This window comes from Centroberyx gerrardi, chromosome 21 (assembly GCF_048128805.1).
Source record: "Centroberyx gerrardi isolate f3 chromosome 21, fCenGer3.hap1.cur.20231027, whole genome shotgun sequence".
NCBI classification, from domain to species: Eukaryota; Metazoa; Chordata; class Actinopteri; order Beryciformes; family Berycidae; genus Centroberyx; species Centroberyx gerrardi.
The window spans coordinates 15777807-15793807 of record NC_136017.1 but is presented as its reverse complement, the minus strand read 5'-3'; the positions used below and the strand labels follow the sequence as shown (position 1 = coordinate 15793807).

The 16001-nt window shown below is 41.6% G+C and overlaps 1 protein-coding gene across 3 annotated transcripts in view; it reads right to left on the bottom strand.

Moving 5' to 3' along the window:
• atp11a (ATPase phospholipid transporting 11A) overlaps positions 1 to 16001 on the bottom strand; it is a 57163-nt gene that overhangs the window by 18883 nt on the left and 22279 nt on the right. For all 3 annotated transcript variants that reach the window (XM_071908937.2, XM_071908938.2, XM_071908939.2), the window contains exons 2-11: positions 5444 to 5566; positions 4752 to 4841; positions 4380 to 4460; positions 4113 to 4220; positions 3060 to 3188; positions 2494 to 2597; positions 2344 to 2391; positions 1734 to 1798; positions 1386 to 1467; positions 410 to 560 (exon numbers count right to left, since the gene is read on the bottom strand). In XM_071908937.2, coding sequence (XP_071765038.2) covers positions 410 to 560; positions 1386 to 1467; positions 1734 to 1798; positions 2344 to 2391; positions 2494 to 2597; positions 3060 to 3188; positions 4113 to 4220; positions 4380 to 4460; positions 4752 to 4841; positions 5444 to 5566 — 981 coding nt within the window. The remainder of the gene's footprint in view (positions 1 to 409; positions 561 to 1385; positions 1468 to 1733; positions 1799 to 2343; positions 2392 to 2493; positions 2598 to 3059; positions 3189 to 4112; positions 4221 to 4379; positions 4461 to 4751; positions 4842 to 5443; positions 5567 to 16001) is intronic.

The following is a 16001-nucleotide window of genomic DNA, read 5'->3' as shown; positions in this document are numbered from 1 at the left end:
TTCATAGTTAAAGACAGTAGAGACTGTGTACTTTCACACTTGATACATAAGACTAACACTCTAAAGGATTCGGCTTGAATATACCAGTGATTCCCAATGTGGGGTCAAGGGACCAACCAGGAGTCCTAGAGAATGCTTGAGAATAGTTTAATTTTACTATAATTTCAAGTTAGAACAGTGAGAGAATGATATAGGAATCCCCATCTACATTATAAAGTGTTGCCCAGTTCTGTACCAAGTCATGTCCAACAGCAAAAATCCTCTCAGTTGGGATTCCTTGGGGAAAAATCTTATCAAATGGGGTCAAGTTGCACCTATTTGGGATCTCTTCACATAAAAATACAATTTCCCCTACAAATTCCCTTTTCTCTGGAATGAAGGGATGCAATAATAATGACAATGGACTCACTATGTGCCTCTGTCTCTCGGACTCGGTCCTCTGGTTGTACCAGGGCTCGTCTCTGTTGGGGTCGGCCTGCCAGACATACTTCAGCACGGTGTTGATGAAGGCCTTGCTGATGAGAATGCACAGGTACACCACCAGGTAGGCGTTCATCGACCTGCAGGGGGCGACACAGAGCAACACACACAGGGCGATGTAAGTTCAGCAGAACATTCAGCGGATTCACTATGGACTATTCGTTTTTGCTCGTCCATATCTCAGACACCGCTGATCATCTCACCACTCAGTACCAATATTTTCTAAATTGTACTGATTGGCCCAAGGGGGGTGCCACAATCACAAGTCAAATCAAGCTGAAATATTTGTTACTGAGGTACTGTACTCTGACGTGTGCAGCAATCTGCGTTTTGACAAGAGAAAGACACATTGAAATACAAGTTCAATGTGTCTTTGACATAATTTAACCAAGTGTAAATGTAATGCAGACAAATCCTATTTAGAAACCATCCAGATACAAGACACATGTTAATGCCAGATGGAAAGGAGGCCATTCAGCCACTGCAGTGAGTCAAGACAGGCAGGAACACACAAGGAACGTCAGTCAATGGATGGAGGGGGAAATGAAAAGATGAACAGATGGATGGAGGGATGTCTGTGCTGACAGCGTTTATGGATGTCTGTAATGTGTAGGCTGAAAGTGAGGCTGCAGTCCAGCGCGATGCCAAGGTACTTGAAAGCCTCGACCTGCTCCACTGCCTCTCCATTTATGGTGGTCGGGCGGCGTCTGCTGTCAGTGGGTGAGCTTATGATGAGTTCTTTAATTATCTGAGCCGGCCTTAATGGAAAAATTGGATACCAACAAACTCAGTGAAGCACTTGGATGTCAATCAATGCTAACTGATTCTCCTGCGGAAATAAGGCCAACATATAATGAGAGAGAGAGAGAGAGAGAGAGGGAGAGAGAGAGAGAGAGAGCGCTTACTTTTCTACAGCAGAGCGTTTCTGAGTCTTGGACTGGTAGTTGAGCGCCATCTTGGTTTCCATGCCTGTGTAGATGGCCACCGCTACAAGGAGGAAGAGAGCGTGATTTTTTTCTGTTTCATTTGGAATTATTATATCATTGCCCACACTACTACAGGTATTTCCTTGTTGGTGATGTTAGAATTCAGGAAGTCTGAGAACTTAGGGTCCAACTTAGTTCCCAAGGTTTCCAAGAAGCTGGGGTGCATGGTATTTTCTAGCAAGATCTTTGTATCTACCATCTTTCCCATGTGAAGTGAATGCAGCATGATTGCAGTATTTATTGCAAGCATATTCAGTATAACATTACCATAGATGTACTCAGTGTTCTTGAGTGTGGCTCCTCGGAGCAGCAGGTTCTCCGATCCTAACGGCCTGCAAGCAGACAACAGCTCAGTTACACTGCTATTTCATTCTTGCTGTATTCTTACCTCATTATTCATTTCAAAAATAATATTATTACTTTACTTATTACTGCCTGGGAGAAGTAATTTGTTACAATTGTTATATTGCTTTTGGTTTACACCCCCTGAATTAGCGACATCTTCTAAACATTACCTTCAAAAGTCCAAAAACTCAATTGCAGGGAGACTAAACAGCATTGAAGTCCAATGCTCTTGTCAACATTTGACTGAATAATATCAAAGTAATAGGAATACTTCCACCCAGACAGTCAACTTTTCTACCATTCCTCAATTAAACGAGTTCAGCATGAGAAAATGACTACAAATGACTACAATGACACGATGAAAACCAATTGGTGGATTGGGGTGGGATTTAGTTTTTGGAAACTTCAATTTCAATTGGGTTAGGGTTAGGTTGATGTTACTGAAATTGAAATGGCAAGTCATTATACTGTTTGTTATTGGGAAAAGTGATAATATTACTGTAATACATTAGTGGTTCCCTAGACTAGTTACCTGGCCACCGGATCGTTGTCCATGTAGATGTTGATGCGACCCACAAATCTGTTGGACAGGGAGAAAGAGGAGAGAAGTGGGATGTGAGACGTTTCAGACTTTTCTTTGGCAAGTGAGTGTATTTCAAATGTGTGTGTGTGTTGTACTGACTTGTACAGGTCAGGCTGTGGTTGTTCACATTCTATAGTGGAGTGGATGGAGTCCACCTCCTCCTCTGTGTTATAGGCCTTGGTCTCCTGAACTGCATAGTATGTCTGCAGAGGAAGGGAGGAGAGAACAGATTGATGCAGGGAGGGAGGGTGGAGACGAAGAGGGAGTCACAAGGAATTATCAGAAGAGAGCAGTATGAATAGGGAGAGGAGGAGGGAGGAATGGAGAAGAGGGATGGATGAGGAAAGGAGGAGGGAAGGAAAGGTGGTGAGATGATGATTGAGAGACACAGGATGTAGAGAGAGGGGGAGGGAGGGATGGATGGAGGGATTCAAAAAGGGACAAATAGAGACAGGGGAAGGAACAAGGAAAAGAGAGAGGGATAGAGAGAGAGTTAGAGAGTTAGCTGATGTTTCAAAACAGGCATTTCAGCTCCAATACGTTCCACCCATATACAGTAGGCATTTCCATCCACCAATCTAGAAAATGCCGTTCACCAATCTAAGTGTCACACACACACACACACACACACACACACACACACACACACACACACACACACACACCTTGTGGCTGCTCTCTCCGTCCAGACTGGCTGTAGTAACGAAGCATGTCCCGTCGTCTCGGGACGAGGAAAGCAGGATGAGATCGCAGGGAAACGTCTCGTTTTCTTTCACCAAGACAACATCTCCGACCTGAGAGAGACAGAGAGAGAGAGAGAGAGAGAGAGAGAGAGAGAGTGAGAGAGATGAAGGGATGGAGGGATGGAAGAAGAGTGAGTAAAGGCAGGAGAAAAAGAAAAGCATCGTCAAAAGTTGCTGTCGTGTTCCTTTGTAGATGCTGTTCCATGCTCTGTTGTGTCTGGCTTTAGTAGAGTTCATTTTCACAAATCTAGATCAAACCATCTCATATCTCAGGGATCACATGGTGTGGAGTTTCACTGTAATGAAACGCACACTCAGCATCTTATTGTTATTGCTAAAACACATGGGAGCCTGAGTAAACTTCATACAGAGTATCATTCTTCATACTTTCAAAATCTGGAATATTGTGTTGTCTGTTTATACCAGTGCTGCATTCAAGTCATATGGGAATAACCTGCAGAACAATTTCATGGTTAAAAATAGTCTTTTGCTGTTCCTGACCAGCTTTTTCACATTGAACACACACACACACACTCACAGTGAGTGAGTGATACATTTGAGTTCACGTTTCACAGCAAACCAAACATTGAAATGTGAACCACAAACAATGCAGCACTCGCCCCTAGATATAGTGTCTTTGGGGCTAATGCTACTTCCACCAGATTTGTCGAACACGCTAACGTTCTGCTTTACCTCCTTTTAATGGCAAAATATCCCCAGTTCATCCAACACTCCAGTCACTTATATTTGATCTCTTACATGATCTCTTACATGACTCTACTTACTGACTCTACTCTCTAGCTCTCTGAAAGTTGCTGAGAGCTAAATTGCTTAGATGGACACACACACACACACGGCTTAGTAGCAGGAAAATCTCTAAGCATGAGCCAACAAACACATATGCCAAAGCTCTATTCAATCTGTATGGAGTGAGATTTATGATTTATGTCGTCACACACACACACACACACGCACCCTGAGCTTGCGGCTCTGTTTGCGGACCACCTTCCCATGCTGCACCACGTGGACCGGACACTGGTTGACAGCGTTGTCTGCTTTGTGTCTCAGCCAGTCCTCATAGCCCTGAGAGAGAGAGAGAGAGAGAGGGAGAGAGAGAGAGAGAGAGGGATGCAAGAGAAAGTCATAAATGTAAAACAAGGGAGGTGATGGAGCATACTGAATTGAATTGAAATTAATTGGATCGAATTGAACTGAATTATCATCTGAACGTTTCGATTTCACCTGTTTAATGGCGGTGACTGTGATGACGAAGAAGAGAGGCAGTCCACTGGTGATAGGACTGGTGGGAGTGTCAATGATCAACTGAAGAGAGAGACAGAGAGAGGGAGAGAGAGAGGGAGAGAGAGAGAGAGAGAGAGAGACAGAGAGAGAAAATTGCAGTAGAGAGATATAGAGACAGGGATAAACGGCAGGAAAACATTGTCAAGACATAATGAGACAGCATTATCATTATTAGTGATATATGGCCTCTAATGCTGTCGTACCAAACAGGATGCAACTGCCAATTACAACAAACATTCATAGAAATATATGAATGAAAAAATCACTACAGCCTTTACCTCTTTTTTGCATAAAGAGAAAAAGGCTTCTTACCTGAACTAGGAATATGATGAGGAAGTAGAAGTTGGCAACTCTCCTGAACTGCTCAAACAGATTCTTAGGGATGAAGTTCCAAAAGGTGTACTGGAAATATGAGACGGCAACACATGAGTCAGATAGTGAGAGTCATGGTCAGGTTTAAAGTCAGGGACAGACAGGGCTGCGCTGTTACCAATAGGAAAATAAAAAACATTGTTTTGCATGTGCATGGATGTAAAGAAAAGCACTGCATACCATACAAAAACCAACACAGGAAACAAAAATGATGAAAAATGCTGAGATTTTTTAGTGAAAATTGACTTTAATACATGTGCCAAATCCAGGATGGATGCAGGACTTCGTTCAAAAAATTTTGCAGTTAATACAGGATTAATGCTATTCACTATATAGAAGCCATATAACTATGTTTACAACTCATAAAAATAAATGTGATTTAGGGCTGATGCACTCTGAAAGTATTGTGACACATGATTATGTGCAATATTTTCATGGTTTAGGGGACAAACTGAATTAGAACTATTTTGGTATTTCCTCTTTATTTCTTTTTATTTCCTCTTTATTGGGCAAAATAAATCTAATTCAGGCTTCTGAGTGCTGTAGTGAACTCTGTAACCCAGTTTTGAGGTTCTGACATATTAGTGTATTTGGTTCTTTGAGTGTGTGTGTGTGTGTGTATTTTGACTGACCTTGGAGGAGACTATTCTGTTGTCGGGGTATCTCTGGGGTATGTAGGCCTCGGCTCCAGGAGGAGGCTCCTTGTGTCCGATGTAAATCGTCCTGTTGTCCACCCAGTTCTCCTCACCAACACACTGCAAGGGTAGAAACAAGGTGAGTGTGTGTGTGTTGGAGTGTGTAGGCCTATATGTGTATGTGTGTGTGCGTGCATGTCAATTTTCAGTGTAAAATCTGATTTGTAGGTGATATACAGTTGGGTTATGGGTTTGATTCCCCCTGTTAAATCATAAACCATGCTGAATTGCTTTTCTTAATACAAAAATGTCCATAAACTGCTCAAAATATTACTTAATTTTTAATTTTCCTTGCATTCCTTCTCATTTGACTCCAAAATTTGGCAAGATTTCATTGTAAAAAAAATCCTATATTTTGAAGCCTTTCAGTAAAGAAATAAATTGAAATAAAACAAATATATTCAATACAATGAAAAGTAATATAAATAATACAAAAGTACTACAATCAAAATAAATGAAAATAGATAAAAATAACAGTCAATTAAAATCCGTAATTACACTCACACACACACCTTATCAATACACTCATCTTCAGTCATACACACCTTGTCAATACAGTCAACTAATAAACTAATAAACTAGCCATAAACCAATAACAGCCCACTGTGTCATACACACACACACACACACACACAGATTCCCAGACGTTTAGAGTGGGCTAGAGTGTGTGAGTAACTTCTCCACTGTGAAGGAGAGCTTTTGTTGCCACGGATACACGGGCCTGCATGTGACTCAGACTGGAATGCAGAATACACACAGACATACACACAGACATACACACAGACACACACACACACACACACACACACACACTCACTGATAAGACACCTGAGTGCTTGGTGAATGAAAACTCCCACTGTCGATACTCCTCTATCTCTCCCTCTCTCTCTTGTTCTCTCTGTTTTCCTCTCATTCATCTCTCTTTCATGTCTACAGGGTAGAAGACTAAAACCCACATAGATTTCTTGGTTGTAGATTTTTCATGAACCAAGCGTCATTTTCTCGATACAATCTTTCAATCTGCCTTATTCTGCCTTGTTTCAAGTGTGTGTAGCATTTTTGAACATCAATATATCATTGTCAAATTAATTGTGATGCCTTGATAGAATTACTGTAAACAAATGAGAGCATGGTGGAGACGACTGGTCGCCTCTATCTCACACCAGTGGTATTGTTAGTGCTAGTGTTTCTCCACATTAAGACTACATTTCCCATAAACCTTGTTGCTTCCTTTTGCTTCTCTGGTCAAAGGTTTTCTCTTTGTCTTTACTGAAGAGGATAAACATGTTGAAAGTGATTAATCCATCAACCTTTCACTCCTTCCACCATCTGCAATTGCCAGAAACTTTAGTTTATGGATGCAAAAATGCTACATGCAGAATCTTTAAGAAAAAATAAATGTAAAGACTGAATATGAGACTAAGTGACTTGTTGACATGGACGTTTTTAGCAGTGTGGGACGAGCTCACAACATCTTGTCTGAACAAGTCGTTTTTACCTTCAGCAATTCAGTTTTTACAACCTGGTTGTAAACTTTGATGTTCAGCAGCAGTAAGCAGCCAAATCTCTGCTTACCGCCTGACATGGTGTTTGATGCCTGACAACATTCAGTCAGGAAGTATTGAACACTGTGTTGACGGTGTTTATGTGATTGCGGGCGGCGGCCATCTTTAAGCACCTGGTCCACTTGAACTGTGGTGACCAGAGTGAAGGGAAGGCCTGGGCGAGACAGCTGGACTCTAAGCACACCTAATCCTCTCTCACTCTCTAGTTCTCTCCTCTGTCTGTTTCTCCATCTCTCTTTTCTATCCTATTCTACTCTTTAGTTCTTCTTCTGTTTATTCCAAACAAACCGGAAACATAAAGCGCATCACTTCCTGTGCACCAGAGGATTTTTCCCAGGAAACAGCTACCAAACATTTTCTAGGTGTGTCCAATGACAGCTGTCAATCACAGTGACAGAAGTAAAACTGAAGACACAAGAAACAGTGGTAAGGATACGTATGTGATGCCAGGGATTTAATTTATCATGAAATAGTCGCTGTCTACACACACACACACACACACACACTCACACACGCTAACAAGAGGTGACAGTAATCTATGGCGGGTGAATGGGATTGGGTGTCAGGGCAGCATGGCCCAGTTTCCAGCCCCTCTCTCTCTGTCTATGTCTCTCTCTCTATCTCTCTCTCTCTCACTCAAACACATACACACACACACACACACACACACACACACACACACGCACAAAGCGGTTGGTTAAGTCACTGTGTTTCTCCTGCTCTCAGGTTACCGCGTCTGAGGTGGAAGGCTATTTATACTCTGTATCCTCCAATTATCTATGGGAGAGGAGATGAGAGGAAAGGAAAGGAAAGAGAAGGGAAGGAAAGGAAAGGAAAGGAAAGGAAGACATACGATGAAACTATGAAATTACATATGAAACATGCATAAATCCGTCTTTTCCCCCTAAGCTGTAGATTCTCTGTCCTGTTACAACATGCAGGCTGCAGATAACTGGGATACAAGACTGCACTTTTCTTTCTTTTGTTCTTTCTTTCTTTCTTCTGTTTCTTCTGTAACAGCATTTAGATCAAACATGTTCTTGATACTTGTGTAGAACCTGACCAAAATGTCTCATTAGAATCACTTCAGGTTAAGGTCTTCCCATAGACAACCAGTGTAGTATTGATCAATTCTACAATAAATATGTAATCAATCAAACTGCATCATATCCATCATATCAGAGGTGAATCACACTGACTGGACCAGATCTGATATTTAATAAAGGGACAATATTGGCCCAATACATTGACATGTTGGTTTAATCCTATTACTCACTCTCCCAGAAGAGGAGAGAGGAGGAGGAGGGGGAGGAGGAGGTTCATACTAGATAGCATCGATGGTTTATCACACACTGCTTGCCAACTCCGTCGCCCACACAGCTTCACTCTTCCTCCACTTCTCTCCCACAATCCTCTCTCTCTCTCTCTGTCCCCACCTGCCTGCTCCTTCTGCTTCACCAAACACATTTCCTGTTAGTTGTGTATGGAATAGAGCCACACACACACACACACACACACACACACACACACACATATCTTGGCTTGGTGTTGTTTTATTGTGAATGCTGGGAAGTACAGGTCGCATAATCCAATTCAGAAAATATATTTGGAGCATTTCAGATTGAAAGCGGCCACTGTCTCTCTTCGCTGACTACACACACACACACACACACACACACACTTTCTGTGTGTCTGAGTATTTTTTCCCAGGAAAGACCTACCAGACACTGGGCATTTAGAGCAGCAAATGGAAAAGCTTTCATGTTAAATCACTCTTGTGTTATATCAATCACTAATAGAGAGAAGCAAAACGGACATTTATTTATATGAAAATGTCGCCAATTATGACTTTGATGAGCTTTAAAGTCAATTCTGTGTTCATAACTTGTGTGATGAAGTGACCATTGCAGAGGCAAATATAAAGAAATACAAATATTACAACTGAAAGTTTCATCCTTGTAGGGTTATTGCGCTACTACTGAAGTTCATTTAAACAATAATGTTGAAAACACAAGCATGAGAAAACTTTAAAAAGTCATGGATTATTACTTCAATACTTTGGTTTGGTCTCAGGATCATGAAATGTGTCAATGACAGCTGTCAATAGCAGGAAAAGAGGCAAAACTGAAGAAACAGTATGGGTACAAATAAGTATGGGGTGCTATAGGGAATTAACTCATCATGAAAAACTCACTGTTTATACACTCTCTCTCACACACACACACACACACACACACACACATGCTAACAAGAAGTGACAGTAATCAGCAACCTATCCTGGGTATAGGCTGAATCAGTATTGTGTTTAGAGAGTAGTAAAACAGACATTTATTTATATGAAAACGTCACATATTATTACTTTGATCAGCACTGATCAGTGTCCATTCAGAGGCAATGGGCCTCCTCACCCAATGCCATCTCCTCCATTTTATCAGTAATGCAGCTATAAGTTGCTTTATCGGTTTTCTCACCTCTTTCCCCTCCATCCCTCCATCTGTCTACCTACACCGCAACCTGGGCGGCCTCTAAGCCGACGATTGCTCTCTTATCGATTCCGTCTTAGCTTTCGTCCGGATTCGGGGGCTTTTTACATGAAAGCCTGTCTGCGTTTAATCAAATAAAACGGCCTCTTTACAAAATAAAAGCCCCGCTTATAAAATAAAACTCCCGCGGATTGCCCCGGGCCTTTACCGTTCGGACGTAACCGGAGACCGTGCGGGCTATTCTGGAGCGCGCTAATCACTTTTAGCGGCGTTTCGTGTTTCAGGACGCGGCGGGTTTCGGGGGGTGTATTTATAGTTGGAAGGGAAACATTTGTGGTTGGGAGAGAGGAATGGAGAGAGCTTTGTTTCTGTCGGGTTCCACTCCCACCGTCCACAACCACTTTCCTTAGAAAGCACAGGGAGCCTTTCGGAGATCACACACAAGCAGACGCAGCCACGCAGCATCAAACATGTATGAGCAAGCACATTTATGCATGCACACACACACACACACACACACACACACACACACACACCATGTTACTTCTGTAGTCAATAGTCCAGAGGATATATTTAGACGAGCAGTCAAGCCCCATTTCTCCTATTCTTCTCTTCACCTGTGTGTGTGTGTGTGTGTGTGTGTGTGTGTGTGTGTGTGTGTGTGTGCGTGCGTGCGTGCGTGTTTGTGTGTGTGTGTTCTTCTATTTCTATGTCCTCACAAGGATAGAAAGAAGTGAGGACATTTTGCCAGTCTTTTTCAAGAGGTTATTTTAGGATAAGAACTTCGGTTTAGGGTTAAGATTAGAATTAGTTTTAGGGAATGAATGTAGTCGATGAAGGTCCTCACAAGTATAGTGTGTGTCTGTGTGTGTGTGTGTGAGTGTGTGTGTGTGTGTGTGTCAAGGGCGGATATTTCATTTCACTGTTGGGGGGGACAATAAACAGAAAAATTTCTCAAGAGCAATTCCTGAAGGGGACACCAAAGGTGCCGCCAAAAGTACTGTTGTATTAAATGTATATAGAGGTCCATTATGAAACATTTCCATAAGCACTTCATTCCTTTCTTATGAAGATTTTATCAAATTGCCTTTGATATTACTGGGGTCTTTTTACTTGGCGTTTCGGTGCACTGAAAAAGGATGTCTGTTTTTCTTTTCTCTGCCATTTTAACTGACTGGCTGACAAATAGGCACACACACACACACACACACACACACAGCATGCAGGTTATTTACAGTAGTAGGTGAGATGCAACACCCATTAACTGAACTAAAGCTAATATATGCCTAATTAGATTTAGTTTTCCCGAAAAAGCAGATCTCTAATGTTTTGCTGTCAATGTGTAAAAGTCCAGAACGCTATGAAGCCTGCTAGAAACTTACTTATATTTTAACATAATGTTTGTTGTAATTATGTCTTTTTTATTAATTAAGTCTTCATTTATTTCCAAAATTATGAACAAAATAACATAGTGGCAGCCATTTTACATGCAGTAAGAAAAAAATAATATACTTAGAACCTAATTACGTAGGGTAAGTTAATCTTAAATATTATATTATAGAGATATTACTAATTTAACCAAGTATCCTGTATCATAAATACATGTCTGGCATTTGTAACAAACCAAACCGCTTGAAAATCGGTCGAAAATTCAGTGAGTTGTGAGGATTTTAATTGTGGACAGACCTCCTGCCTCCATACACATACATGCATTAGGAGACGCGGCAGCTCCGTACCAACACGTTGACGCACAAGATTCAACCGCGAGGTAATGGAGCCAACAAAATGTAGTCTGGTTACAATTGTGAATGTGTTTTATTCTATTGAGTGGTAGAAGTAAAGAAAAATGTCTGACACATCCTTTGTTTTAAGTTAACCTTTGCAAAGTAGCTTCTTACTGGAGGTCAGCCACCACTGACACACTTCCAGAGATCCTCCACACACACTCGTACCGAGGGCTAATGTGTGTGTGTGGGGGTTCGGGGAGGCAGGTAGGCAGTGGACCAAACCACTGTGAGGCATATGAGGGGGGGACGCAATCTTTCGAAACTTAAAAACGCATTGTTTTGCGTCTATAATTAGCACAAGTGCTTTCAATGCATATTATTATATTATTTAAAATTATATAGTTATGTTTACAATGATATATTGAGGGGGACAACTCTCTGTTAGTCCCAGGAAGGGGGGGTCCGGACCCCCCTGTCCCCCCCGTAATTTCCGCCCCTGGTGTGTGTGTGTGTTTTAAAGAAGTGAAACCAACACTGTGACACCAGAATGCTATTTTAAAATACATAATACCCTTTTACAGATAACAGCTGGTTTCCTATGTCATGAATGTTCTGTCAACTAAACGTATGTCTAATCGTGCACCTGTTTGCTGTAATCGATGACTGATGTGTAGAAAACACTCTACTGATAATGCACTGGGAATTGGGAATTGGGAACTGGCAATTACGGAAATCAACCAGGATTTCAACTCGCCTCTACCATGATGTCATTTACAGAGAAAACATCAATAACAATTTTACAGAATTGTTGTTGTTGACTACTTCAGTCGGGTTAAAAAACACGAACACTCCCAAGTCGGCGCTTTTAACCGTAAAGTCGATCATCTTGTTGTTATTCCCACGTGACCTGAACGCAGCACAAGGGCAGGGAACTGCAGTCCCACTGTGTGGACAAGAACACAGGACCATATTGTAAACAGGAAGAGCTGGACCCACCCACTCTCAGAGAAGACACACACTTCCTGAAACAGCCTACACCTCCCCCCCCCCCTCCCCCCATCCACCCCGCAGAGATAGAGAGAGGAAGATGAAGACAAATAGATGGAAAGAATGGAGGAAAGGAAGAGAGGAAATGGATTGAATATCAACAATTTGGAATGGTTTACAGTCACTGAAGATATTTCTCCCAGTGTTCCCAACAACGCTGATGCCATTCTGGTGAATGAAGTGCAGAGCAGAGTGAAGACATAAATTGTCCATTAAGATTAGATTAGATTACATTAGAGCTTTGTTTGCCCTCAAGGAGGAAATTCATTTTCCACAGCCAGTAGGACACAGATACTGCACCTCCAGACATGGCCATTATCACTCGGACGCATGACTTGACATAGACCAACACACCGTGACAGAGGGAAAGCAGACATAACAACAATATATGGACCAAGCCTTCGAAAACAAACTAACCCAGTACCATTATTCTTATTTTTTAAAGTACAAATTCTGTTGGTGGGATATTTCCAGCAGTGGTGTAGTCTACATGATACGCAGGTATACGCCATATACCCACTAAGAAAGCTCCAGGATTTCCATATACCCACTTAAAAATGCGCAAGGATACGTAACAATATAGTTTTGTGACAGAACTTTCGCTACCATACCGGGTAGAGTATAACTGCAATAAAATAAGTTTTGCAGGGGAAGGCATCTCCTCCATTCACGCTTCCATTCATAAAATTCACCCTGTACGCTCTGTCTGTGTTTCTGTCGCCTCTCACCATCCACGCTCCATTGTGTGCGCTGTCTACAGACATCTGCCCGCACAGAGTGCGGGGTAAATTCGAGTTAGTAGTCAGAGCGGGCCGGTTATTTTACATGAGCCAGCTTTAAAGCCCGGCTTTAGGTGCATCGAGGTACATGCCGGGACACAAATCGAACTCACCTGTCGCTGCTTGCTATGTGTGTCTGTTTGGTAGGGGGCTCTGCCAATCTGTCATCGTGTAGTTTGAGTCAAACTAAAGGAATAGGCTACGTTATGGATGATTTTAATCGGTCGGTCCTAGTCTAGGTCAGACAAGGCAAGGTAGGCTACAGCCAGGAAAAACAATGTCAGGAAAAGACAAGACAGGTTATGGATCTTCTTCACGTTTTCAAAAGAGGAAGAAAGGTAAGATGTGTTGTAGGTTAGTTTAATCAAGTGATTGATTATCCATATCTGGAAAGACAGCAACCAGATGGACAATGGAGTGTTAGCTTGGACTGACACTTGGTTGATAGCTTCATGGTTAGATGCCTACAAGCTAGCTATATTGGATCACTGTAAACAAAATGTTACTATTTCTCTCCAGTCAGCTGGTTAGTCAGTTAGTTACTGAATCCTCCCATTCAGGTCTACTTACCGGTATGTGGGCTGCTGAACATTAAATGCAAAAACTAATTCTCTTCACATGAAACATCTATATTATTTTCAACTTGAGACATTGTTTCCCTTAAACGTGAGAAAATGTTTAAAAATGTAATTTTTAATTTGTGCCTCCAGCCATCCTCCAGCCATTCAGAATGGATTAGGCTTTTCATGGTGATCTTTGATGTGGCATTGAAAATATCAGCTTCCTAACAGAAGGACATCACAGGTTAAATAATTTACTTCTTAAAATGAGTTATGCTTAAAGTTAAGTTTCCATACGTAACAAACAAACCAAAGTAGCTCACTATTAGGTTGTAGTAATATAGTGATATAGGTAGTGAAATATATAGAAATATAACTTTTGATTAAATATAACTCACTGGATTACGATTGGATTGGATCTTTTTTTTTACAGTAAAGAGACAGATGAGCACATAGCCTATAGTATATCATATATATTTAAAGTTTTATATATTAATTGATAACTGTGTCTCTGTTCATTTTTTGCAAAACCTGAAATGAACAAGAGAGAGGAGGAGACAGAGACAAAGAGAGATGAGGGGAGGAGACAAGTGTCAAGAGAAGAATTCAGGAGGCAGGCCTGAGGAAAGAGACAGACAGACTACAATATACTGTATCACTGTTGGCCTGTACAGACTGCTGCTCAAACTGTTTACTATGCTGCTTCATTTACACCCATGTTCATGTCAAATTACACCAGATTGATGCATTTTGCTGTTTAAATTTAAAAAAAATTCTCCTGGGGGGGGGATGCCCCCGGACCCCCCTACTACGGTTCTGTGACTTCCTCTGGGCTGAGCCCCGGATGTTCTGAAATTCTAACAACGCCCCTGAGAATCACTATTCTATTCTATTGTAGCATACTAAAGGAGATATGCGTTTGTGAGTGTGGTGGTGCTTATGGGGTGTCGCTCCGGGACGTGTGTACGAGGCTGGGAGGGAATCATCACAGTATACCCACTACAATAAACTAGACTACACCACTGATTTCCAGTGCAATTTCACCTGTTTCAAGAAGTTAAGAATCATTGAACACTGCAGAATAAGGAGAATCACTCCACTAATATGAAGAAAATGATTCAAAAAAATCATTGAAATATGATTTTAAGACTCGATAACAGAGCAAATGACTTGTTAAGATGGGTATTTTTTGCAGTGAGTCCTTACTGCATATATGAGTGCTTTTGGTTTAGTTTGTAATCTGATGTTCCTGATATTTAACAGCCTTAGATGTTCACTAACTTGCTGTTAGAGGCTTACACACTCCAGAAAAATGACCCAACAACTAGCGAAATGCTATTTAGTCTCCCTCTTACTGTATTTAGCGGTGTGTGTGGTCTGGCAAGTAAAGATAACATTTCCAGGACCGGATCACAGGCAGGAAAGAGGAATCGGTGCAACACACACCAATTACTGCTGTTTGTCTGCGGCATTAAAGGTTGCTGTTGTTCAACTGATGACCAGTCCCGAAGTATTTTATCTGCCTCACCAACAGGCTGCGCTATAAACGTGTCGCAAAAAAAGCTACGGCCGTCAACCTGCTCTCTGTGATAGGGCTGATGGACACACACACACACACACACACCTACACGCAGTGCTTGAATGCTATATATCAGTGTCGCGTGCTCAAACACACTCAAACACATGCGCACACACTGGGCGTTTGGGTATGTGCGACTGAATGTGTGTGTGTGTGTGTCTTATCTCTCTCCCGCCGCCACCACTGAACCGAGGAGATAAGAGAAATCTCGTCCACTTCCCTTATTCACTAGGCTTTAAATACAGACATACGGTGTGTATGTGTGTGTGTGTGTGTGTGTGTGTGTGTGTGTAGGCTGCAGCACTTGAGATTAGGTGGAGAATGTTTTTGCAAGCAGGGACGGACGGATAAACAAATGGAGGGATGTAGTGACAGCTATCAAACTGGCTATATAATATATGAAAGGCAATGCATAAGATAAATACATGATTTGCTTATTGTTCTTGTTCAACAATAGTTTGTAGCTGCAGATCACTATGTACATAGGTGCAGTCGGAGCCTCTTGCATTTCCCACAGTCAGTCAGAAGAGCAACACATCAACATTACATCAAGAGGTAAACCTTCAACCATCGACCATCAACCTTCAGACATCAAAAGTGCAGTTTTCTTTGAATACAATTTCAATTTATATCCAGTTTCAATTCATTTCAGTGGAACAATCATTTCACTAGTTACGCTTAGTCACAGTCATTTCCCTACTAACTCATTCCTCAAAAATACATGGTAATCAAGGCAAAACCATATTGGATATGTG